Below are 27,162 nucleotides of genomic sequence, written 5' to 3'. Positions count from 1 at the left end.
AGAACCGTGCTGATTTAGGGGTTGTTTCCTTGTCTCTCCACTTTTTGTGCTTTCATTTATTTCTATCTATCGCTTGTAAATCAAACTGCTATACCACTCAGATTTTGTGAGTTGGTCTTACGTAATAGGTGTTTTGTGGGACCCAGTGGTGCAGTCTCTCAGGTCTCCAGAGCTGAGAGTTCTAAGAAGGCCCCTAATTTAGGTATTTGAATTCTCCTGTTCTTTTTGAGTCTTGAATGTTATTGTCTCATTTGTGGATGGAGTCTCCTTCCAGGGTGTCTGATTATGTGGCTTACCCCTGACCATGTTGTGCCAGCCATTTTGGAGATGCTGACTGAACGGCACAAAATACAACAAAAGAACAGCACAAAATAAAACATCACCCAGGAGAAAGAGAACAAGAATGTACACAAGTCCTCTGTAGCCCCAACAAAAGTGACCACCAGGGAAAAGAGAATTAGGGATGAGAAAATGATAGAAAAAAAAGAAAGAAAGAAATATGGGGATAAAACACAACACAACAAACAAAAAACACCAAGAAATGGAGAGAAGAATCTGTAAATGCAGAGCTTAAATAAAGAAATAAGAATAAAGAATTAGAGGAATAGGGGAAGGAAATGGTTTAGAATAAAATAAGGAGAAAAGAAATGAAAAGATAAGAAAAAAATTTTGAAAAGGAAAGAGAGCAGATAGACCTAAATTTAGGAAGTGAAAGAAGAAATTAGGAAAAAAGAAAAGAGAAAGAGATTTAAAAAATGAATAGTGAATGAAAGGAAAATTGAATAGGAAAAGGGAAGAGGAAAATTAGATATATGAACAAAACAACAGAGACTAGAATAATAACAAATCAATATAGCAGAGAAACAAGGAAGATAAATTTTAAAAGGGGGGGAAAGAAAGGAAAGAGAAAAACTAAAAAGGATCAAGGAGAATAAAAACATCAGTAAAAAGGAGAAAAGAGGAAGAAAAAAGTTGGGGGGTGGGATGTGAAGTGTTGTTCATTTCAGCTGAGTTTTAATACCCCATGGGAACTGGCTTAGGACCCTACTCTTTTGTTCTGTATGCCAATTCTGGGTTCCTGTTAGGTACTTAGGTGCTAACTACTGTCAGGTACTGTCTGTTGACTTTTAGAAACCTGCCTGAAGCTCCAAGCAATGCACCAGTCCACTGCTTGTGTCTGTCTCCACAGGCCTTGGCTGTAAGCAAGAGGGGCCAAACTGCCCTCTAGATTAGGTTTGTTAGATGCCCGGGGCCTGGGCTGGTTCAGTACACTTCCCTGAGTTCCATCTCTACCCACCTTGGCCTATCAGCCAGCTGTCAATCTTAATCACTCTAAAGTCTGTTTCTGAGAGCGCTTTAGGTGGGGTAGGTGCTCTTTTGCTTTGAGGAAATATGATGAGTGCATTTTCTGTCCCAAAGTTACTCTTCTGTGAGTGGCCCAACATATTTTTCTGCCCTTGGAACCCTGGACTTTTTATCACTGTGGTTCCTAGAATAGTGGGGCAGATGGCCCCTCCTCCCATCAGCTCACTGAGTGCTCCTCGAGACTGTTCTACCCTTAAACTTGGCCTCTGCCTTTGCTCCCTCAGTAAAGCTCAAAATTCGGGGTGTGGCAGGCTGTACCACGTAGGGCAGGGTTTATTTCTTTACCTGCTCTTTGGGTGTTGGGAGCAGTTAGCTCCTCACAAAAAAAAAAAAAAAAAAAAAAAAAAAAAAAAAAAAAAAAAAAAAAATGGCCATTTGGAGATGTACGAATGACCCAATATAGGACTCCTCCTACTTTTTTTAATTTTTATTGTTTTATTGTTTAAAGTATTACAAAGAGTATTACATATGTCTCTTCTTTTCTCCCCTTGACCCTCCCCTAGCCTCCCATTCCCCCTAGTGTCTTGTGTCCATTGGTTATGCTCGTATGTATGCATATAAGTCCTTTGGTTAATCTCTTACCTCCCCCCCAATCCGCCACCGTCCAACCCTCCCCAGCCCTCCCGCTGTAGTTTGACAGTTTGTTCGATGTTGCTCTGCCTCTGTATCTATTTTTTCTCATCAGTTTATAATGGTCTTAATTATCCATAAATGAGTGAGATCATGTAGTATTTTTCTTTCATTGACTGGCTTATTTCACTTAGCATAATGCTCTCCAGTTCCATCCATGCTGTCACAAATGGTAAGAATTACTTCTTTTTACAGCAGCATAGTATTCCATCATATAGATGTACCACATTTTTCTAATCTGTTCATCTGCTGATGGGCACTTAGGCTGTTTCCAAATCTTAGCTATGGTGAATTGTGCTGCTATGAACATAGGGGTGCATATATCCTTTCTGATTGGTGTTTCTGATTTCTTGGGATATATTCCTAGAAGTGGGATCACTAGGTCAAATGGGAGTTACATTTTTAACTTTTTGAGGAAACTCCATACTGTCTTCCATAGTGGCTGCACCAGTCTGCATTCCCACCAGCAGTGCACAAGTGTTCCTTTTTCTCCACATCCTCTCCAGCATTTGTCATTTGTTGATTTGTTGATGATAGCCAGTCTGACAGGTGTGAGTGGTACCTCATTGTTGTTTTGATATGCATTTCTCGGATGATTAGTGACTTTGAGCATGTTTTCATATGTCTCTTGGCTTTCTGAATGTCCTCTTTTGAAAAGTGTCTATTTAGGTCCTTTGCTCATTTTTTTATTGGATTGTTTATCTTCCTTTTGTTAAGTTGTATGAGTTCCCTATAAATGTTGGAGATTAAACCCTTATCGGTGATAACATTGGCAAATATATTCTCCCATGCAGTGGGCTTTCTTGTTGTTTTGTTGATGGTTTCTTTTGCTGTGCAAAAACTTTTTATTTTGATGTAGTCCCATTTGTTTATTTTCTCTTTAGTTTCCAATGCCCTAGGAGCTGTATCAGTGAAAAAATTGCTTCGGCATATGTCTGAGATTTTGTTGCCTTTGGATTCCTCTAGTATTTTCATGGTTTCCCGTCTTACATTTAAGTCCTTTATCCATTTTGAGTTTATTTTTGTGTATGGTGTAAGTTGGTGGTCCAGTTTCATTTTTTTGCATGTATCTGTCCAATTTTCCCAACACCATTTATTGAAGAGACTGTCTTGATTCCATTGTATGTTCTTGCCTCCTTTGTCAAATATTAATTGAGCATATTGGTTCGGGCCGATTTCTGGGCTCTCTATTCTATTCCATTGATCTATATGTCTGTTCTTGTGCCAGTACCAGGCAGTTTTGAGAACAATGGCTTTGTAATACAGCTTGATATCTGGTATTGAGATCCCACCTACTTTATTCTTCTTTCTCAGGATCGCTGCAGCTATTCGGGGTCTTTTTTTATTCCAGATGAATTTTTGGAGAGTTCGTTCTAGATCTGTGAAATATGCCGTTGGTATTTTAACGGGAAGTGCATTGAATTTATAGATTGCTTTGGGTAGTGTGCACATTTTAATGATGTTGATTCTACCAATCCAAGAACATGGTATGTTCTTCCATCTGTTTATGTCTTCCTCTATCTCTTTTTTCAACGTCCTGTAGTTTTCTGAGTAGAGGTCTTTTACCTCTTCAGTTAAGCTTATTCCTAGGTAGCTTAATTTTTTTGGTGCGATGGTAAATGGGATTGCTTTTTTAGTCTCTCTTTCTGTAAGTTCACTATTGGTGTATAGAAATGCCATAGATTTCTTGGCATTAATTTTGTATCCTGCTACATTGCCAAATTCATTTATTAAGTCTAATAATTTTTTGATCGAGTCTTTAGGGTTTTTTATGTATAATATGTCATCTGCAAATAAGCACAGTTTTACTTCTACTTTTCCAATTTGGATGCCTTTTATTTCTTCTTCTTGTCTTGCATTGCAATGGCTAATACTTCCAATACGTGTTGAACAGGAGTGGTGAGAGGGGGCATCCCTGTCTTGTTCCTGTTCTTAGGGGAAATGGTGTTAGTTTTTGTCCATTGAGTATGATGTTGGCTGTGGGCTTATCATATATGGCTTTTATTATGTTGAGGTATGACCCTTCTACTCCCACCTTGCTGAGAGTTTTTATCAGAAATGGGTGTTGGATTTTGTCAAATGCTTTTTCTGCATCAATTGATATGACCATGTGGTTTTTTTCTTTCATTTTGTTTATACGATGTATCGTGTTTATTGATTTGTGGATATTGTACCATCCTTGCATCCCCAGGATAAATCCTACTTGGTCATGGTGTATGATCTTTCTGATGTACTGCTGGATCCGATTTGCTAAGATTTTGTTGAGGATTTTGGCATCTATGTTCATGAGGGATACTGGCCTGTAATTCTCTTTCATTCTGTTGTCTTCCCCTGGTTTTGGTATTAGGGTGATGCTGGCTTCATAGAATGAACTTGGAAATGTTCCTTCCTCTTGAATTTTTTGTAGTAATCTGAGGAGGATAGGTTTTAGTTCTTCCTTTAATGTTTGGTAAAACTCTCCTGTGAAGCCGTCTGGACCTGGGCTTTTGTTTGCTGGAAGCTTTTCGATGACTGCTTGAATTTCTTTCATATTTATTGGCCTATTGAGATTTTTAGATTCTTCCTGATTGAGTTTTGGAATGTTGTATTTTTCTAGGAATATGTCCATTTCCTCCAGGTTGTCTAGTTTTTTGGAGTAGAGTTGTCCATAGTATTTTTTAACAATCATTTGTATTTCTGAGGGGTCTGTTGTTATTTCACCTCTATCATTTCTGATTTTGTTTATTTGGGTCCTCTCTCTTTGCTTCTTGGTGAGCCTGGCTAGAGGTTCATCAATCTTGTTTATCCTTTCAAAGAACCAGCTCTTGGTTTCATTGATTTTATGTATTGTTTTTTTGGTCTCTGTGTCATTTATTTCTGCTCTGATCTTTATTATCTCCTTTCTTCTGCTCATTCTGGGCTTTTCTTGTTGCTCTCTTTCTAATTCTTTGAGATGTAGAGTTAGATGATTTACTACCATTTTTTCTTATTTTTTGAGGTAGGCCTGTAGGGCTATAAACTTCCCTCTCAGGACTGCTTTCATTGTGTCCCATAGGTTTTGGATTGTTGTGTTTTCATTGTCATTAGTTTCCAGGATGTTTTTAATTTCTTCTTTGATCTCATTGGTAACCCAATCAATATTTAATAACATGCTATTCAGCTTCCAAGTGTTTGAGTATTTGGGGTTGTTTTTATTATAGTTTATTTCTAATATTATGCCATTGTTATCTGAGAAGATGCTTGGTATGATTTCAATCTTCTTGAATTTGGGGAGACATTGTTAGTGACCCAATATGTGGTATATTTTTGAAAATGTCCCATGTGCACTTGAGAAGAATGTATATTCCGTGGCTTTGGGGTGAAATGTTCTGAAGATGTAGTCAGGAAGACGTAGGCAGGAGTTCTTGGTCAGGAAGTTCTGCCCTCATGACTCAGTTTCCCTCCTGGATTTGCCACTTATAAACTGGAGACTATGGTCCCTGCCATGTCCATCTTGTAGGAGGCCACTGTAATGTGCTTTGAGGGTGAAGTTGAAGGTCACCAGGTGGTGGCCTGTGTACTAACAGTGGGATCCTCAGGCAATGAGAAGTGGGTGCGGGGAGGGCCTGATGCTCTGGCTTTGTCCTCAGATGGGAATGAATGTACCTCGGGGCAAAAACCCCTGCCAAAGGCCTGGCTGGTGTGTCTCAGTAGTTGAATGTAGAGCCATGAACCAAGAGGTCAGTGGTTTGATTCCTGGTCAGGGCTCATGACCGGATTGTGGGCTCCATCCCCAATAGGGGGTGTGCAGGAGGTTACCAATCAATGTTTCTATTTTCTATCCCTCTCCCTTCCTCTCTCCCTAAAACCAATAAAAACATATTTTTAAAACACACACACAAAAACAACCGTGCCTCATACGACCCATTGCCAAACATTGTGGGCAGCTATGAGTGCCGCTGCCATCCTGGCTGGAAGCCTATTCCTGGGTCCCCCAGTGGCCCACACAACACCGTCTGTGAAGGTTCGGAGTTCAGATCCCATAAAAGAACCACATCATTTTTCCTTTGCTGAGCCATCTGAAAGGAAGCTGCCATAAGGAGCTTTGGCAGAGAAGGGGCAGCACTTTCAGCAATGGTGTGTGCCCAGTGCAGGCAGTGAGGAGAGGGGACCTGGGCCGGGCAGGGCTGAGCATCAGATTCTGTTCTAAAATGGCATGAGCGCAGCTCTGTGCATGGCGGTGCCACAGCCCACAGACTCAGCGCATGGGAGCTATCAGTGCGGCAGCCTCCCAGGTCCTCCCCCAGTCCATCCTGCCCCACAGGTGGGAGCACAGCTTTGGGATGACACTTGCACTCACACAGTCCTCTCCTGTCCACCTTCCAGGAGCGCTCTGAGCTTATGGTGCTTTTACACTGGAAAATGTCACCACAAGTGTGTATACTGTCGGACTAGGTGGCTGTTAAGCAGGGTGTAGTGGGGGTGTCTTTGGTGTACTTTGAGAGAAGGGGCAGGAGGGTTGTGTGTAGGGAGTAGAAGGAGGGCCTGACACTCTCTCTGGTTTGTCCTCAGATGTGGATGAATGTACCTCGGGGCAAAACTCCTGCCACAAATCCACCCAATGCCACAACACCGAGGGCAGCTATGACTGCCTCTGTCGCCCTGGCTGGAAGCCGGTTCCTGGGTCCCCCAATGGCCCACACAACACCATCTGTGAACAAGGTTTGGAGTTAAGATCCCATATTCCCAAAGATCCACAGCTGAAGTCACCTGATCACATATTCATGGGCAGCCACACGAACCCAGTGCAATGAATGCTGGGGGTGCCCTGCTGGGCCAGGCTTCCATTCTTTGAGACTAAATGGGAAAAGATCTGGGGATCCTGCAGAAGGAGCTGGGGTACCAAGAGGAAGGCTCCTGGGGGACCCCAGGCAGCAGCTAATTACTAACTGGGACAAAGGTATTTAATATCTCACAACCTGTACCTCTGTGGGGGCTGACCTGCTGTGGGTCAGGCATTTGCACACTTCCCATAACCCCTGCTTCTGCCACTCAGGGATGTGCAGTCAGCAGGTGTCATCACCTCCAGCCAAGGCGTGGTAGGGAGGGGGGCTGGATACGGGAAGGGAGTGGGGTGAGAGGAGAGGGGCCCTGATTCCTGAATAAACAAAGGACTACTCAGTGTGAAAGTAGGGCCTGACCCTCGATCCTGCCTCCAACACACACACACACACACACACACACACACAAACACTCATACACACACACCTAATGAACTGCTGTTCTGTCCCCTGCAGATATCTCCTTCCCCACCTGGACCCCACCCCCTGAAATCAAGAGCCAGGTGAGTGACTCCAACCAGGACCAGAAAGCAAGTTCCCTCCACTCTCAGCCCACCATCCACCCATTTCCCCACACTCCCCAACACATGCATGAGGCCCTCTAAGGCCCCATCTCATTTCCCCAGAGTCTCTCTCGCTTCTTTGAAAGAGTCCAGGACCTGCGCAGAGACTTCAAGTCTGCTCCAGCCCAGGACACCATCCAGGTAAGGACAGGACTCAGGGGAGGCAGGTGGAGGCATCCCATAGAGACCCAAGGAAGCCTTGGTCTGGAAGGAGACCGAACCCAACACAACGGCGCCCTTTTCTGAGGCCCCGTTGTCCCAGGGTGGGTGGGAAGAGCAGACCAAGTATTTGTACTCACTGTTAGACCCATGTACACCTATTAACACCTTTCCTCTTGTTCTGGCCACTGAGCTTGCATTGTCCTTGGTAGCCATGACCAGGGGTTGACCTGTGAGTGGTGGATTGCACTAGCAAAGACCCAGGGAATACCATCGGGTACCACCTTTGTCCCCAAATAGACAGGTTCTAGGGTCTGTTCTCAGAAGCTGAGTGGGCAGGATCTTCCTGAACCTTCTCTGGCACAAGATCCACTGGTTCTGTGTCCCCATCCCCCCAGGACATCATACAGGAGGTGGATAATCTGCTGGAGACCCCAGGGGACCTGTTTACTCTGCCTCGTTCAGAGCAGTACTGTGTGGCCACTAACCTGCTCACTGGCCAGGAGCACATCCTGAGAGAGCTGAGCAAGGCCTTGTCCAATGGGACCCTGACCTTCAGGACAGCTGCAGGAACAGGCAAGTAACCCCGCCTGCCCCCAGGCTCTGCTCTGCCTGCTCCTCACCTCATTCCTCTTCTCATCGCACTAGAGCTGAATGATCACACTTGTACCTCCTTGTTACTCTCATACACATATTAAGATAAAAGATGAAAAGAAAATGAAAAAAAATTATCAATACTACACATTTTCATTGTAATATAAATTATCAGCAGATGAAATAATTATCCTATATAATAAAGCATTAATATGAAAATTAACTGCCACGCCCTTGCAAAAGATGGCTGCCCCCATGTGTTCACAAGATGGCCGTGCCCATTTTTTCACAAGATGGCTGCCGGCAGGGGAGGGCAGTTAGAGGCGACCAGGCTAGCAGGGGCAGGCAGTTTGGGGCAACCAGGCCAGCAGGGGAGGGCAGTTAGGGGTGATTGTGCCAGCAGGAGAGGGTAGTTGGAGGCAATCGGGCTGGCAGGGGAGGTCAGTTGGGGGCCAGCAGGCCAACAGGAGATCAGTTAGGTGTCAATCAGGCTGGCAGGGGAGCGACTAAGGGGTGATCAGGCTGTAAGGCAGGCGAGTGGTTAGGAGCCAGCAGTCCCAGATTGTGAGAGGGATGTCCCAGATTGGAGAGGGTGCAGGCTGGGCTGAGGGACACCCTCTCCAGTGCACGAATTTTGTGCACCTGGCCTCTAGTCCTATATAATAAAGAGATAATATGCAAATTGACCCTCACACCCTCACTTTGTCACAAAATAGCTGCCCCCAATCATCACAAGATGGCTGCCCCCATTTTATCATAAGATGACCAGCAGGGGAGGACAATTGGGGGTGAACAGGCTGGCAGAGGAGGGCAGTTGGGGATGACCAGGCTGGCAGGGGATGGCAGTTGGGGGCGATCAGGCTGGCAGGGGAGCAGTGAGGTGTCAATCAAGCTGGCAGAGGAGCAGTTATGGGGTGATCAGGCTGGCAGGCAGGTGAGTGGTTAGGAGCCAGCAGTCCAGATTGTGAGAGGAATTTCTGACTGTCAGTTTAGGGATCAGGCCTAAACCGGCAGTCAGACATCCCCCGAGGGGTCCCAGATTGGAGATGGTTCATGCTGAGCTGAGGGACCCCCCCACACACACAGTTCATGAATTTTGTGCACTGGGCCTCTAGTAATAAATAAATTAAGATAAAATAGAAATGGCCTCAAAAGAAAACAAATCATTAAATTTGGAGGAATACAACTTAATATTATCTGATATTTAAGTGAGTTTTTTGAGGTGAATTTCACATAACATAAAATCCACCATTTTAATTAAAGTGTACAATTCAGTTGCATTTAATACATTCAGAGTTGTACAGCCATCACCTCTATTTCTTTTCTCCATAATATGGTTTTGTTGATTTCAGAGAGAGGGAGAGGGAGAAGGAGAGAGAGATTGAAACACCAATGATGAGATAAACCAAAGAACCTATATACTTATATGCATAGCCCATGGGCAATAGGGTAGTGAAACCTCATGGGTGGGTGTAGGGGCTGGGAGGAGGGGGGTAATGTTTTTAACATTTTTATTGATTTTTTTAGATCAAGAGGAAGGGAGAGGGATAGAGAGAAACATCAATGAAAGAGAAACATCATTGATTGGCTACCTCCTGCACACACACCACAGGAGATAGAGCCTGCAACCCAGGCATGTGCCCTGTCCCGGAACCAAACAAGCCGGGGAGGAGGGTGCCTCTTGGTTCCTGGGTCAATGCTCAATCACTGAACTACAGGGGCTGTGCCTAACTGCTCTATTTTTAGCTCTTAAATGTAGGTCTTTGACCCATTTTGACCCGATTTTTGTGTATTGTGTGAGGTGTGAGTCCATCTTCCTTTTTTCGCTTGTGCAGAGCCAGATGCCCCAGCACCATTTACGGGAGAGACTATTCTTTCCCTCATTGAAGGATTCTGTTGAAAATCGGTTAACCATAAATAAATGGGTTTATTTCTGGACTCTCAATTTTATTTTGAGGGTACACATGTCTACTCATATGGCAGTACCATACTGCTCTGGTTACTGTATACTAGTAATACATTTTGAAATCAGGAAGTGTGAGTTCTCCAACTTTGTTTTTCATTTTCAAATACTGTTTGGGTATTGGGGCCGCTTTCAATACCATATGAATTTTAGGATGAGCTTTTCCATTTTTGCAAACAAAAATATGCTTTTGGAATATTGTTAGTATTGCATTGAATCTGTAGATCACTTTTGGGAATCTTGCCATGTTTAAAATATGAAGTCTTCCAATTCATAATCACAGGATACCTTTCCATTTATTTAGGGTTTTTAAATTTCTTTAGCAATATTTTTTAGTTTTCAGTGGACAAGTCTTGAGCCTTCTTGGATAACTTTGTTGCTAATATTTTGTTGAAGATTTTTGCACCTATGTTCATAAGAGTTAATGGTCTATTGTTTTGTTTTCTTTTGATATTTTTTTCTAGTTTGGTTTTTAGAGTAATTGTGGCCTCATAAAATTATTCAGTGTTCCCTTTCATTCTATTTTTTAGGAGTGTACAAGAATTGGTGTTAACTCTTCCTTAAATGGTTAGTCGAATTCAGGTCTGAACTTTTCATTTAGAAAGTTTTGATTACAGATTTGATCTCCTTACTTGTGACAGGTCTGTTCACACTCTAGTTCTTCAGTTACTTTTATAGTTCATGGGTCTGTGGAAATTTGTTTATTTTATTCAGGTTATATAATTTGTCGTTTCTCTGATAATCCTTTGAAAATTCAGATTGGTATATATATATGTCATTCTTATGTATACAAAATATGTGCCTTATTATAACATATATATGGCATTATTTGGTATACCTATAATAATATTACTGATAACATTTGATATATAGTGTAACATAATATATATAAAAGATATCTATACAATAAAATGGTATTATAGCTACAACTGCTGGCACAGTTACTAGTCTAATTCCCTTATGTAACTCCCACAACTCATAGAACTGTCCCTGGAGGTGAAGAAGCAAGGAGACAAGAATGTCACCCTGAGTGTTAATCAGGCAAAGATGCTGGTGAACTGGGATGTGGTGCAGGACTCAGGTGGCTCAGGTAATGACTGAGGTGAAGAGAAGGTCAATGAGGCTTCAAGTGGAATAAGACACCCATGGACGTGACAAACAGAGAATTAAATATTAAAGGGAAGTATGGGCTGTGGTGGGTCAAAGGAGAGAATGCATCCCAGAAGGAAGGGGGCCTTTGGGACAACCCAAGATGTCAACCTTGTCCTTGTCTTGTAGGCCCTTCTGTGGTGGGCCTTGTCTCCTCTCCAGGGATGGGCAAGTTGCTGGTTGGGGCCCCCCTGGTCCGGGAAACTGAGGAGCAGTCAGTTCTGCATGAGACACACAAGGGCCTGCTGCAGGAAGTCTCCCCCGTCCTGCTCTCAGATGTCATAACAGCCTTTGTCAGCAATACGGACACTCAGAACCTCAGCTCCCCAGTTACCTTTGTCTTCAAGCATGTGAGTGGTGGTGAAACAAGGCTGTGGGTGTGGAAGAGGCCTGAGTCCTGGACACAGTCTTGGGGTTCAGGGCCTTTCGCATGGGTGCATCATCTCCCCAGGAATGCCCATCACAAGCAGGATTTGGGTCAGCATTTCTGAGCAAGAGAAACACCAGCTCACACCCTGCCCTGTTCCTACAGTCAGTGACCCTAGGGCCAAGGCAGAAGGTGTTCTGTGTCTTCTGGGAGCCTGGCCAGAATGGAAGTGATCATTGGTCCACCAAAGGCTGCTGGATGGTGGGCACCGGAGACACCAGCACCACCTGCCAATGCAGCCACCTCAGCAGCTTTGCTGTCCTCATGGCCCACTATGATGTGCAGGTGAGAGCCTTGAGAAGGGACTTTGTTCAATGTCTATTGCTATGTAATAAACTCCCATGCATGTTGCACCTAAAAAAACATAATTTATTATTCTGCAATTTATGTGAGTCAATAAATAAACATGGTGCACCTGGGTTGTCCCGTCAGGGTCATACACAAGCATCTCATCTGAGGATTGCTGTCCTCCACTTCCTTCATCATATTCACATTTCTGTTTTTCTCTCTCCCCATCCCTCTTTTTCTCTCACACATACGTACAATAAAATTAATATTTTTTAAGTTCTCCTTATGGATTTAAGATGATTTGAAAAATCAGGCAGGAACAATTTTAATCTTTAAAAAATAGTCAGGAGCCCTAGCCAGTTTGGCTCAGAGAACAGAGAATCAGCATGCGGACTGAAGGGTCCTGGGTTTGAGTATGATGAAGGGCACAAGCCCGGGTTATGGGCTCAATCCCTGGTAGGGGTTGTGCAGGAGGCAGCGATCAATGATTGTCCCTCATCCTTGATGTTTCTATCTCTCTCTCTGTCCCTCCCCCTTCCTCTCTGAAATCAATACAAATACATTTTTTAAAATAAATAATAAAAAATTGGGCTGGAAATATTAATTTTAAGCTACCACCATCATCAGTACTTATCTTTCCTTAACCAAGGATCTAAATCTGTAAGGAACAGGTGTTGCAGGGATGAGGTAAGTCCAAGGTGGGGAGTTGATCCCTGGACATCGAGTCTCCTGATACAGACTCTGTCACACAGTATCACTTCATGCGGATGGAGGATGATGCTCAACAGGGGATCGTGTGTCTCTGTGACTGTCACATGATAACCTATAAGCTTAGTCATGAAGGAAAATCTTGATTTCCAGGGCTTGGTCCTGAATGAGGACTCTCTTATCCCTCAGTGTTTACAGGATCTGAATGAATCAGTTCAGAACCCCCTAGAATTCTAACGGTGTCCATAAACATCACAAATTCACCTGGCTCCTCCACTCCTAATTTTGTTGAACTCTGCCAAAACTGAAAATGGTAGAAGGGTCATTAACCCAGATTAGGAGAGTGTGACTGCTCTCTCCTCTTTCCTGGGTCCCAGGATGATGATCCCGCCCTGGCTGTGATCACCTACGTGGGGCTGAGCCTCTCTCTGCTGTGCCTCCTCCTGGCGGCCCTCACCTTCCTGCTGTGCAAAGCCATCCAGAACACCAGCACCTCACTCCACCTGCAGCTCTCAATCTGCCTCTTCCTGGCCCACCTGCTCTTCCTCACGGCCATCGACAGAACTGAGCCTAAGGTACCGACACTGTCCCAAACGATGCATGCCCTGACCATGGAATGAGGAGTGCACTTGCATTGGACACCTTAATAAAATGACTTTGGGTTTGGGGAAGGTTAGAGGGGTAAGTAGCCAATGTTACATTGACTGACCCAACTAGAAATCACACCTTCTTTTGACAATTCCTTCCTATACAGCAGAGTTCTCCCAAATGCCAAGGTATAGGAGAGGTCCTGGGGCCATGCTCCACCCTGACAATCCCACCTGGTGACTCTCACCCCTCCCCCAGGTGCTGTGCGCCATCATCGCGGGTGCCTTACACTATCTCTACCTGGCCTCCTTCACCTGGATGCTGCTGGAGGGCCTGCACCTCTTTCTCACCACACGCAACCTGACGGTGGTCAACTACTCGAGTGTGCGCAGGTTCATGAAGAAGTTCATGCTTCCTGTGGGCTATGGAGTCCCAGCTGTGATTGTGGCCATTTCTGCAGCATCCAGGCCTCACCTTTATGGAACACCTGCTCGGTAAGGGCAAATTCCCGCTTCTTTTTCTTCTTCCCCAGGAGCATGGCTTTGTGGAACCAACATAGCATTCTGATTATGACAGATCATATGAATAGAGACAATAAGTGATGATGCTTAGGGCATCTTTCTGATGCCTATATAATAAAATGCTAATATGCAAATAAACCAAACAGTGGGGCTACCAGTAGCTATGATGCGCACTGACCACCAGGGGGCAGATGCTCAACGCAGGAGCTGCACCCTGGTGGTCAATGCGCTCCCACTGACCTCTCCTGCCTCCATGGCAGCGCTAAGGACCCTTGAGGAGATGTCCAATTGCCAGCTTAGGGGAGCAGGCCTAAACCAGCAGTCGGTCATCCCCCGAGAGCTCTCAGACTGCGAGTGACCGCCCCCACCCCCCGCAGTGCACAAATGTCATGCACGGGGCCTCTAGTTTATAATAATTAAGAAGAATGTCTCTAAAACTCTCCTTGAAATAACAAAGGTGTCATGAAAAAAGGTGCTTAGGACATCATTATAAACCATTCAACCTACCTCATATAGTACAGGTTGTTCCTAATTTTAGTTTGGAAAAATAGAACTGATTTAAATAATCTGAACTATAGATTGTAACATAGTTGAGATCTACATGGTGCTTACTCTGTGCCAGACACTTTTTAAAATATTTATTTCACAGAGAAAGGGAGAGGGAGAGAGAGAAACATCAATGATGAGAGAGAAACATTAATCATTGATTGGCTGCCTCCTGAGGCACACCCCACACTGGGAATTGAACCCACAAACCGAGAATCAAACTGTGACCTCCTGACCTGGAATCAAACCATGACCTTCTGGTTTATAGGTCGATGCTCAACCACTGAGCCATGCTGACTGGACTGAGCCAGGCACTTTTGTATCTCTTTTTTTAAAAATATGTTTCTATTGATTTTTAGAGACAGAGGAAGGGAAAAGAGAGAGATAGAAAAATGGATGGCCTGCCTCCTGTGTGGCCCCTACTGGTGATGGAGCCCACAACCCAGGCATGTGTCCTAGGAATCAAACCAGCAACCTCTCAGTGCATAGGATGATATTCAATCCACTGACCCATACCAGCCAGGCTGTACCAGGCATTTTTTTTAACCATTTGTATCTTAGTTAACACAATTCATCTTCACACCAATACTGTGAACTAGACACTGTGATTTTACCCATTTTACAGATAAGTATATTGAGGCACAAAGAGTTTAAATAAATGCCCAAAGGGGAACAGCTAGTAAGTAGCAGAACTGGGATTCAAATCAAGGGAGTCATTCTCCAGAGCTTGCACTCTTTTATTGTCAGCTTTTTACACTAGGTTTAATGTGTTCAAGGTTCATGATGTTGTAGCAAGCATCATGACCTGTGGGCTATGGGGTCCCATCTGTGTTGTGGCCATTTCTGCAGCTTCCAGGCCTCACCTAGAATTGTTGTTGTTGCTGGTATTGTTGTTTGTAAATAATATTCCATTATATAGATATATCACATTTTTTATCCATCCAACAGATGATAAACACTTTGATTGTTTCCATTTTTTTACTACGATGAAAAATGCTGCTATAAGCATACATGTACAAATTAAAATATTTGAATTATATTTATTGGGGTGACATTGGTTAATAACATTATATATGTTTTAAGTGTACAGTTCTATAATACATAATCTGTATATTGCATTGTATGTTTACCATCCAAAGTCAAATCTCCTTCCATCAACCTGTATTTCCCCCTTTACCCTTTACTACCTCCTCCCACCCCTCTTTCCCTCTGGTAACCAGCATACTGTTGTCTGTGTCTATGATTTTTTTGTTTGTTTGCTTGTCTTGTTTGTTCATTTCTTGCTTTCAGTTTTGTATCTTACATATGAGTGAAATCATAGGATTCTTGATTTATTTCTGCCTGAATTGTATCGCTTAGCATGATATTCTCAAGATCCATCAATGTTGCACAAAGACAGAACTTCATGTTTCCTTATGGCGGAGTAGTGTTCCATTGTATATAATAAGTACATCTTCTTTATCCAACCATCTATCGAAGAACACTTTGGTTGTTTCCATGTCTTGTCCACCATGAATAATGCTGCAATGAACGTAGTCATGCACATATCTTTGTGAATAAATATTTTAAAAATTTTTGGATAGATATCCAGAGGCTACCCATTGAATGGGAGAAGGTATTTGCAAACAACACTTCTGATAAGGGGTTAATATCTAAAATATATAAAGAATTCATACAATTCAACAACAACAACAACGACAATCTAAAAAAAAAATGGGCAGAGGACCTGAATAGACATTTCTCCCAAGAAGACATACAAATGAGGGCGTTGAGCCCTGGCTGGCTGGTCTCAGTGGATACGGCGACGGCCCAAGGACTGAAGTGCCCCAGGTTCAATTCTGGTCAAGGGCTCCTACCTTGGTTGCAGATTCCCAGGCCTTGGTTGAGGGTGCCTGCAGGAGGCAACCAATCGATGTGTTCCCTCTCACATTGATGTTTCTCCCTGTCTCTCTGCCTCTCCTGCTCCCTTCCACTCTCTCTAAAAATCAATGGAAAAATATCCTTGAGGTGAGGATTAAGAACAACAAAAATACAAGTATGTATTTTTTAAAAATGTGGGGGTTGGAGAAAGAAAGAGAGAGAGGGAGAATGAGAGATCAATTTTTTGTTCCATTTATTTATGCATTTATTGGTTGAATCTTGTATGTGCCCTGACCTGGGATTGAACCTGCTACCTTGGTGCATTGGGACCACACACCAACCAACTGAGCCACCCAGCCAGGGCCTTAGACAAGTTCTTGATGACACCACCTGAAATCACAGCCTTAGGCAGTGATTTTGACAATGCCCTAGGGGCAGGCTGTTTTGTCTCTCACTGAGATGAGCTTTCAGTGGAATAAAATATACACCAAATTTGGAGAAGACAGGGTTCCTGGAGAACTAAAGGGTCAGAAAAAAATACTGACTGTGCTCTGGGGATAATGATGATGCTTTCAAAGAAGCTCCAAAAAATGTCAGCTCTCCCTGTTGTCTGCAATGCTATCAGCTTTTGGCGGCCTCACCACTAAGCTGGGGAGAGAAGGAGTGGAAAGAGTTCAGAGTTGAAACACCACAGAGTCCTTCCCCACCAATCTTACCAAGCTTCGGCAGTTTCTCTCAGATGGACTATTTCAGTTTGTTCTGTGGCTTTGGGTAGTTGTCAGAGTTTTGAAATGGTTGGTCTTAGTTGTTTTGCTTAAGCATTTGTTGTTTTTAGAAGGAGAGCAAGTCTGCACACTTACATTCAGGAAATCAGTCTCGCAGAAGCTGCACTCTTACCCACAACATGCTGCTCAAACTTACGTGCGCCTGCATCAGCTCAACTCTAGAGAGATTCCTTCTTGGACACATCAGTTCTTTCCTGCTTACATTTTTCTCAATGTATATTTCACTGCCCTACTACACTCTTCATTGACCTGAAATGTCCTCTGTACAGGCGTAGGCAAAAGAAGGTTTACAATTGTTGGTATGGAAAATAATACAATAATTAATAAATAATTGAACCAAGAATAAACTGTTTCACATACACACAACTGTAAGCCTACTTTTGCCCACCCCTGTTCTTACCCTCATGTGGATCAAGAGTGAATTCTGTCACTGTTTATCAGTAAAACCTTAAGCAACAGACTTAAGCCCGTTACACTTCAGTTACAAACCTGTAAACATAAGAGAACTTCTGTTTTGCACTGTTGTTAAAATTAAGTGAACAACTCAACAACAAAAGACAACCCAATTTAAAAATGGACAAAAGAAAAAGAGGACCTATGTAATATTTTCAACAATAAAGATTTAAATAGCCTAGCCGGTGTGGCTCAGTGGTTGAGTGTTGAACTGAGAACAACGAAGCCCTGGGTTTGATTCCCATGTCAGGGCACATGCCCAGGTTGCAGGCTCAATCTTCAGTGTGTGGCGTGCAGGAGGCAGCCGATGGATAATTCTGTCTCATCATGGGTGATTCTATCTCTCTCTCCCTCTCCTTTCCTCTCTAAAACCAATTTAAAAATTTTTTAAAGAATTAAATACATAAAATATAAATAAATGAAAATGGACAGAAGATCTGAATAGACATTTCTCCCAAGATAATGTAAATGACCAGTCAGTGTATGAAAAGTTGCTAAACATTATCAGTCATCAGGAAAATGAAAATCAATAACATCAAAATGAGATGTCACTTCACAGCATTAGATTAAAGGGTTAAAATAAAAAGACAGCCCTAGTCAGTTTGGCTCAGTAAATAGAGCATGGGCTTGCAGACCAAAGGGTCCTGGGTCGACTCAGGTCAAGGGCACGTACCTTGGTTGAAGGGTCCTCCCAGGCACTGGCCTGGAGCACATGCAGAAGGCAACCATTCGATGTGTTTGTCTCACATTGATGTTTCTCTCTGTCTTTCCCTCTCTCTTCCACTATCCCTAAAAAATCAATGGAAAAATATCCTCGGGTGAGTAATAACAACAAAAATAATATAAGAATTTTAAGAAAAGATTATTTAGCCATTAAAACATGCTGCAACATGGATGAACCTTGATTGAAAACATGCTAGGTGATAGAATTGAGTCATAAAATATTTTATTTTACAATTCCATTAATGTCCAAAATAGGCAAATCCATAGAGACAAAAAGTAGATTACTGTTGCTGTGGTGCTATGGTGGGCGGTGGGGTGCATGGAAGCAGGAATGAGGAGTGACTGCTAGTATGAATGAGTTTTGTGGGGATTTTTTTTTTAATTAAATCTTTATTGTTCAGATTATTACATTTGTTCCTCTTTTTTCCCCCCATAACTCCCCTCCTCCCAGTTCCCGCCCCACCCTCCGCCCTCACTCCCCACCCACTGTCCTCATCCATAGGTGCACGATTTTTGTCCAGTCTCTTCCCGCATCCCCCACACCCCTTCCCCCCCCCCCCAAGAATAGTCAGTCCATTCCCTTTCTATGTCCCTGATTCTATTAGAATCACCAGTTCACTCTGTTCATCAGATTATTTATTCACTTGATTTTTAGATTCACTTGATGATAGATGTGTATTTGTTGTTCCTAATTTGTATCTTTACCTTTTTCTTCTTCTTCCTCTTCTTAAAGGATACCTTTCAGCATTTCATATAATACTGGTTTGGTGGTGATGAACTCCTTTAGCTTTTTCTTATCTGTGAAGCTCTTTATCTGACCTTCAATTCTGAATGATAGCTTTGCTGGATAAAGTAATCTTGGTTATAGGTTCTTGGTATTCATCACTTTGAATATTTCTTGCCACTCTCTTCTGGCCTGCATAGTTTCTGTTGAGAAATCAGCTGACAGTCGTATGGGTACTCCCTTGTAGGTAACTGACTGTCTTTCTCTTGCTGCTTTTAAGATTCTCTCTTTGTCTTTTGCTCTTGGCATTTTAATTATGATGTGTCTTGGTGTGGTCCTCTTTGGGTTCCTTTTGTTTGGGGTTCTCTGCACTTCCTGGACTTGGAAGTCTATTTCTTTCACCAGGTAGGGGAAGTTTTCTGCCATTATTTTTTTAAATAGGTTTTCAATATCTTGCTCTCTCTCTTCTTCTGGCACTCCTATAATTCGGATTTGGTACTCTGGAAGCTGTCCCAGAGGCTCTATAGACTATCTTTGTATTTTTGGATTCTTTTTTCATTTTGCTTTTCCGGTTGGGTGTTTTTTGCTTCTTCGTACTTCAAATCTTTGACTTGATTCTTGCGATCCTCTGGTCTGCTGTTGGGAGTCTGTATAATATTCTTTATTTCAGTCAGTGTATGCTTAATTTCTAGTTGGTCCTTTATCACAACATCCAGGGTCTCACTAGATTTCTTGAGGATCTCACTACATTTATCGGCGGTTTCTAGAAAGTTCTTGAAAAACCTTAAAAGTGTGGTTTTGAACTCTATATCCAGTAGTTTGCTTTCCTCCGTTTCTGTTATTTGTGACCTGTTTCTTTGTCTCCGCATTTTTTATGCTTCACTGTGTCGATAGAGTGGCTTTCTGTGCTAAGTGTCCTATAGGGCCCGGTGGCTCAGCTTCCCCAATTACCTGAGGTAGACACTCTTGGTCCACCCCCTTGTGGGCTTTGTGCACAGTCTTGTTGTAGTTAAGCCTTGATTGTTGTAGGTAACACTGGGAGGGATTGACCTCCAGACCAATTGGCTGTGAGAATCAGCTGTGTCTACGGTGGGAGAACTTCTGTGCTGAAGGCACCTTTATGGGGCAAGACTTGCTTCAGTGGGGCTTTGATGCTCACTGAGTCTGCCTCCTAAGTGTGTCCCTTATGGATCTGCGGAGATAATTGGATGGTCCCACTCTAACCACTGGGTACACTGGCTCTTGGATCCATGGAGATGCTAATCTAGCCTCTGCCTGAGGCTACCCTGCAGAAGTCAGCTGTAAAGCAATGCAAGTTGCCCTGGGGCCTTGGGCAACTGCAGTTTGTTAAGTAATTTTCAGATTACAAAGGGCCGGGCCTTTCATATGCAAAAGCCTCCGTGCATGGCTTGGGCGGGGCGGAGCCCCAGGGGATCAACTGGGCGGGAGGAGCGAGCAGTATGGCTGCTCTCAGTCCTGTCCTCAGAGGTCCCCGAAATCACTTCGTGTGCCTCCGAGAGAAAGCTGCCCTCGAGTTCCGACTGATGCCAGACAGTCCCGTTTCTCCCGTGTGAGTCTGGGTCCCCAGAGACTTGCCCAGAACTGGAGCTCAGAGCCTGAGACTCCCTCCCGATTGAAAAAGACAATCATGACCTCAGCTGCCAGCCCTCTCCGCATGCACCTCCACACCTTTGTATTTTACTTCTGCACCACACCTCCTCTGAGTCTCGGTATGCTCTTCTCTTTCCTTCTAGTTGTAGAATTTCCACTCAGCCAGCCTTCCTGTGGTTTTGGATGATGTCCGTTCCATCTTTTAGTTGTATTTTTGAAGTGGTTGTGCGAGGCAGCAATCTCCAGTGTTTACCTATGCTGCCATCTTGGTTTCTCCTCTGTGATCTGAATGAGTTTCATTTAGAGGAGTTCGAAATGTTCTAAAGTTAGATTGTGGTGATGATCACACAACACTATGATTTTTTTTTGAAATATATTTTTATTGATTTCAGAGAGGTAGGGAGAGGTAGAGAGAGACAGAAATATCAATGATGAGAATCATTGATTGGTTGCCTTTTGCATGCCCCCTACTGGGGATCAAGACTGCAACCTGGGCATGTGCCCTTTCAATCCACAGGCCAGTGCTCTATCCACTGAGGCAAACAAGCTAGGGCAACTCTATGAATATTTTAAAGGTCACTGAACTGTACAGTAAAATGAGTGAATGTTATGATATGTGAGCTACCTCTCAAAAAAGCCATAAATTAAAAAATTCAGTCCTAACTGCTTTGGCTCAATGGATAGAGCGTTAGCTTTCCATTTTTGTTTTATTGTTGCAGTGTGTCTCATTGTGTGTCTGTGAGATGTGTAGGATTAAAGGCCATGTGTACTTTCTTCATGATGGTATCTTCAGAGGCAAGAACAGAGCTTATCACAGAAGAGACATTCAGTGTTTGTTGATGAATGAATTAATGAATGAATTTGCATAATTATTCTACATTTCTAAGGACCAATGCATTTTTAATTCTCTCTTTCTTAGCTGCTGGCTCCACCCAGAAAAGGGATTTATATGGGGCTTCCTTGGACCAGTCTGCGCCATCCTCTTTGTGAGTGAAGACATCAGAGCATCCTTAACACTCAGCTGAGGGTCAATAGGATTATAAGGTGGCGGGAGGATGACATGAGCAAGAATGTCCCTGTATTGTCTTGGGTTTGCTTTGGTTTTCTAAGACTCCTCCTAAAACTACAAGCTCTAACACTGTTATTAAATATGAAAAATACTTAAATGTGGAATTTCTGTTGGACGGGCTAGAGTAGAGATAACAAACTAAAATTTTATTCACTAAACCTTGTGTGTTTTCCTGAAGGTCAATCTAGCTTTCTTTCTGATGACGCTCTGGATTTTGAAAAGCAAACTCTCTTCGCTCAACAGTGATGTGTCCACCCTCAAGAATACAAGGTAAAATGGAGAAGAGGGTGACAACCCCACAGACATGTGTGGTCCCAAGAGCAAATCCATGTGCCTCAGCAGCCCTGATGTCCCTTCTCGGGGTCTTCTGAGGGAACCCAGAGTAAAGAGATGCAGCTGACCTCCAATGGCAGCCAGCTCGGATTCAGTGGTAGTCAGCTGACTTCCCAGCTACAATGTTCTGTTTCAAATCCCATCTTGTAACTCCCTCAGCAACAGGAAGAATTGACATTGGTTGATAAACACTCTTTGGCCTTTTGTCAGCAGTCCTAAAACAAAAGTGCAAAGAACCTGTGTTCACTTAGAAAGATCTGTGACTCCTCCCACAACCCAGTCTATCCTTCCATACCCACTCTCAGTCAGGCTCCCTCTCACCCCTCTCCAGTGTCCTTTCTACATCTTGCATGTCATTATTCCTCTGTACTAGTCATTGGAATAGCCTGTGAGCTTTATGAAAATAGAAATCTTGCCTCTGTGACTTATAATGCCCAGGCTCAAGCACACAGCCTGATGCACAGAACACACGTAATGTTGGTTAGATAAAATTAGGCATCACCATGGAGCATTATAAAAATTTTTTTTGAAACTTACATTATGAAGTGTCACAACCCTACTCATTTCAATCCAAATGCCATCCTGGACCCAAGTAGCATTTCTATTGTGGAGAATCATTGACAGTAAAGGTCAAAGCTAAACTCAAGTCTGTTTGTGAACTCACCACCCACAGGGGAAGGCAGGAGTATTCATTGGGTGGAGATGAGAATGGTCTTGATTCTGTTGTTCTGGGTGCATATGGGCCTCTCTTCTCCTCCAACCCAGGATGCTGACATTTAAAGCGATAGCTCAGCTCTTCATCTTGGGCTGCACGTGGTGTCTGGGAATCCTGCAGGTGGGTCCAGCTGCTCATGCCATGGCCTATCTCTTCACCATCATCAACAGCCTGCAGGGCGTCTTCATCTTCCTGGTGTACTGTCTCCTCAGCCAGCAGGTACCACTGTCCACCTCCCACCCAGGACTCGTTCCATTCACAGTCCTCTCAGTGAGCTGACTCAGAGCATGCTTTGTCTCTGCAGGTCCGGGAGCAATACAGGAAATGCTGGAAGGGCGTCAGAAAAATCAAAACAGAGTCTGAGCAATACACCCTCTCCAGCGGAATCCAGTCAGATGCCCCTAAACACAGTGTGGTAAGGTCATGCATTGCTCCCAGAGCACTTCACTAACTGATAGAGTACCTCATGCCAACACACTGGAAGACCTGGGTACATAGCAGGTGATGCCCTAGGATGGCTCCCACTGAATTTACTCTCTGATTCCTTAACCATTAGCAATGGTATCACTTAGAAAATATATATTTTGCTCTTACTCCTGAGGAGCAGTGTTCATCTTGACTTTTACACATTAGCACTCTTATTGAACACCTGCCCTGTGCCATGCATGGTTAACTAAATAAGCAAGAATCAATTATCTGAAGCAGGGATGCCCGTTGCACTCAGACCCACAATATCTTACCCTTTTCATCCATCTCTATCTCGTAGTCACTCAGCACTACACAAGAAAAAGGCAAAAATGGGGGAAATGATGTACATATTTAAGAATTAAATGGAAATAAGTGTTAGCTAGCACTTTAGACTTAAAGGCTTCCTGATATTTTCGGCACCCTCCATCCACTGTAAAACCAGGAAGGAAAAGGCATCATTGCATCAGATAATTCATGGCAATGATTACTAAGAACCACCAGTGGTTTAGATTTACCAAGTTCTTTTAAAAAAATTTTTAGACATAGAAAGTTCTTTTACTTACAGTTTCTCACCTCTTCTTCCATCTTCCATTAAACGCCTTGCATCTTCTTCCCCATTTAAAGGAGCCTACTATGCCCGCCTACTGTGGCTCAGTGGTTGAGCATTGACCCATGAACCAAGAGGTCCCTGGTTCAATTCCTGGTCAGGGCACACTCCTGAGTTGCGGGTTTGATCCCCAGTAGGGGGCATGCAGGAGTCAGCCGATAAATGTTTCTCATTCTCTATCCCTCTACCTTCCTCACTCTCTCTCAAATAATAAAAACATATTTTAAAATAATTTTTTTAAAAAGAAGTCTAGTATACTCCCAGGAAGTCCTGTATATCTTTCACCTGTTCACTCATCTTCCACAAGCACTGGTTTCACAGTTGAATCTTCTATCCCCTTTCCCTTTCTCAGCAAATATTTGTACCATATATTCCACAGAGAAAATCTGAGTCATTGTGATGACTCTGTGAACTGTACCCTCTCAACCACGCATACATTAGCATGCACCTTCTCCACATTGCCATATCATTCACACCATTTCCCTTCTCTCTGAAGACAACTTTCACCTTCATTTTGAATCCCGTCATTCTTGCCTTATCTATTACTTTTGCACTATTGTTGACACATTCTCTCTCCTCCCTCTTTGTTTTCTCCCACCCTTATGCCCTTCATTCTTCCCTCACTTTCTCAAAAGCATTCTTCCCAATGTTGTAGCAACATGTTTTATATTTTCCATCTTACAAACATGTACCACTTGGCCTACCATTTTCTTCTAGCTACCAGCCAAGAGCTGATTTTTCTCTGTCTCTGTTTCATTGCCTTAAATTCATTCCCTCAAATTCATTCCCTCAATTCATATATTTTGGCTTCTTTCCCCCATCATTCCACCAAAGCAAATATCTCTTAGGTTTACAATGATCTCTGTCCCTAAAATCCTTGCAGAAACTTTTTAACTATCACTCTTTCTAATGAAACACTCCATCCTTATCTATCTAGAATCTATTCACATGCCCCTCCTCCATGTCTTTCTCCATTATATCTCCACCATTAGCTTTTCTCTCTTTGTTTCTGTTATAGCTTCAACCAATGGATTGAGTCCAGAACAATTTAAATTCTCATTAAATTATTTCTTCCTAGACAATAGAATTCATTCCTTAGGGTCAGTCACCATGTAGATGCAAATGATGGCCACATACGTTTCTCTAGCTCTGAGAACTAGAGGAGTATTTCCAGTTACTTGACATCTTTGATATTACCAAGGCACCTTAAACTCAGCCTTCCAATTTATGACTCACCATCTTTACCCTAATCCCATCCTTTTCCATGGTGTCTTTCTCTCTCTGAATGGCACTACATCCATTCCTTGCGCAAGTTTGAAACCTGAAGGTCACTCCACAGTTATCTTATTTCCCACTAAAACCTATCAATTATACAGCTTTGTTGTTCTTTTCTTCTCAGTATGTGCCAGATGGCTCAGTCTCCATCACCCCCCCCACCCCCCCGAGCCAGGCTGCCATCTTCATGTCTGTACCACTGCAATTCCCTTCTGACTGACTACCCCTTCCTACTCTTGTCACCTTCCAATGCCTCTATACACAGAAGTCAGAGGGATCCTTTCAAAACACAAATGAAATCATGCCACTCCTGTGTTACACCTGTTCCATGTACTTTCTCTTGTGTTCAGTTCTGAATAATTTCCTGAAGTACAGTATTAATAAACTTTTCTTGTTGAATTTTGGGGTGATATTGGTTTAAAAAACAGACAGGTTTCAAGTGTGCAACCAATAAAACATCATCTGCACACTGCATCGTGTGCTCACCGCCCAAAGCAAAGTCTCTTTGCATCCATTTATCCTCCTTTGCCCACCTCCACCTCCCCCCACCCACCTTTTACTCTTGCTATCACCATACTTTTGCCCATGTTTATTTGTCATATGTATATATTTTTGCTTAATCCCTTCACCTTTATTCACCCAGCTCCCCAAAACCCCTCCCATCTGACAGCTGTCAGACTGTTCTATGCATCTATGCTTCTGTTTCTATTTTGCTAAATTATTTTGTTCATTAGATTCCACATATAAGTGAATTCATGTGGTATTTGTCTTTCTCTGACTGGCCTATTTCACTTTGCATAGTAATTTCCAGGTCATTCATGCTGTGGTAAAGAATAAGATTTCCTTCTTTTTTATAGCCACATAGTATTCCATTGTGTAAATGTACCAACAGCTTTTTTATCCACTCATCTACCGATGGACACTTTGGTTGCTTCCAAATCTTGGCTATTGTAAATAATGCTGCAATGAACATAGGGGTGCACATATTTTTTGAATTAGTGCTTTGGGTTTCTTTAGATATGTTCCCAGAAGTGGAATCTCTGGGTCATAAGGTAGTTCCATTTTTAATTTTTTAAAAATTTTTTTCTAATACTCACCCAAAGATATGCTTAGAGAGAAGGGAAGGGAGAGAGAGGTGTGAGGGCAAAACACCTATTAGCTGCCTCTCACACTCTCCCAAACTAGGGATAGAACCCACAATGCAGGTGCCCTAACTGGGAATCAAACCCACAACCTTTCAGTGTCTGGGACAATGCTTCAACCAACTGAGCCACACGTGGCCAGGGCCCATTTTTAATTTTTTGAGGAAACTCCTTACTGTATTCTATGGCTGCTGCACCATTTGTTCTTCATTTGCTCTGTGCTAAAGTGGGGAAAGGCCAATGGGCAGAGAGTGTGTGCTGGTCAGATCCATCCCCTTTGTTCTCAGTGACCCCCAACATGTGGCACCTGCCCATTAGTGCCCATTCTCAGGCATGACAAAAACCCAGTCCCTCAGGCAGACCCTCAAAATGTTAGAATGTTGGGGGTACAATTCAGTCATCTCCTGTGGCAAGATGGTGCCATGAATTTTCCTACTGGCTTCAATGCAGCTGGTGTCATACTCAATTGGGGTGCAGGATCCCCTCAAGCGATCTCTGGATTTTTCACAAAGAAAACGGATTCATGTATTGTTGGTGAATTGATGTGTCCATGAGGGGAAGGAAGTCTGGAGCTTCCTATTCTGCCATCTTGCTGACATTACCCCTAATCTCCCTTCTTTGAGTAAGGACACACGTCATATTGGGTTAGAGCTCCCCCTAATGTCCTTATTTTAAGTTAAAACCTCTTTTAAAACCCTTTGTCTAAGTAGAGTCATGTTCTGAGGTCCTGGAGGTTAGGATTTCAACATATGAATTTTTAAGGGATATAATTCAACCAATAACAATGCTATAACATGAATGACCCTCTAAAACATTAGGCTAGGTAAAAAAAAAAAAATCAGATATAATAGGTAATAGATTGGACAATTCTATTTATATGAAATATCCAGTATAGGTAAATCTGTGGAGACAGACAGTAGATTGGATGTTGCCAGGAGCCTGGAGAGGATGATGGGAAATGACTACCTAATGAACATGGAGTCCTCTTTGAGATGATGAAAATGTTTTAGAACTAGATAGAGGGGATGAGTGCATATAGCAAATGTACTAAATGCCACTGAATCATACACTTTAAAATGATTTAATTTATGTTATGT

The 27,162-nt window shown here is 43.0% G+C and overlaps 1 protein-coding gene across 1 annotated transcript in view; it reads left to right on the top strand.

Moving 5' to 3' along the window:
- The window catches only part of LOC118652679 (adhesion G protein-coupled receptor E2-like), a 37,724-nt gene that overhangs the window by 10,250 nt on the left and 312 nt on the right, over window positions 1-27,162 (top strand). Inside the window, exons 6-19 of the mRNA XM_036302733.1 lie at window positions 5,901-5,977; window positions 6,526-6,675; window positions 7,251-7,297; window positions 7,421-7,498; window positions 7,915-8,092; window positions 11,056-11,163; window positions 11,352-11,572; window positions 11,755-11,934; window positions 13,023-13,220; window positions 13,492-13,727; window positions 21,376-21,442; window positions 21,704-21,795; window positions 22,624-22,792; window positions 22,878-22,988. Of these exons, the coding sequence (XP_036158626.1) occupies window positions 5,901-5,977; window positions 6,526-6,675; window positions 7,251-7,297; window positions 7,421-7,498; window positions 7,915-8,092; window positions 11,056-11,163; window positions 11,352-11,572; window positions 11,755-11,934; window positions 13,023-13,220; window positions 13,492-13,727; window positions 21,376-21,442; window positions 21,704-21,795; window positions 22,624-22,792; window positions 22,878-22,988 (1,912 nt within the window). The remainder of the gene's footprint in view (window positions 1-5,900; window positions 5,978-6,525; window positions 6,676-7,250; window positions 7,298-7,420; window positions 7,499-7,914; window positions 8,093-11,055; window positions 11,164-11,351; window positions 11,573-11,754; window positions 11,935-13,022; window positions 13,221-13,491; window positions 13,728-21,375; window positions 21,443-21,703; window positions 21,796-22,623; window positions 22,793-22,877; window positions 22,989-27,162) is intronic.

This window comes from Myotis myotis, unplaced genomic scaffold (genome assembly GCF_014108235.1).
Source record: "Myotis myotis isolate mMyoMyo1 unplaced genomic scaffold, mMyoMyo1.p scaffold_m19_p_33, whole genome shotgun sequence".
NCBI lineage: Eukaryota > Metazoa > Chordata > Mammalia > Chiroptera > Vespertilionidae > Myotis > Myotis myotis.
The sequence above is the reverse complement of the archived record's forward strand: the minus strand, read 5'-3'. Positions and strand labels throughout refer to the sequence as shown.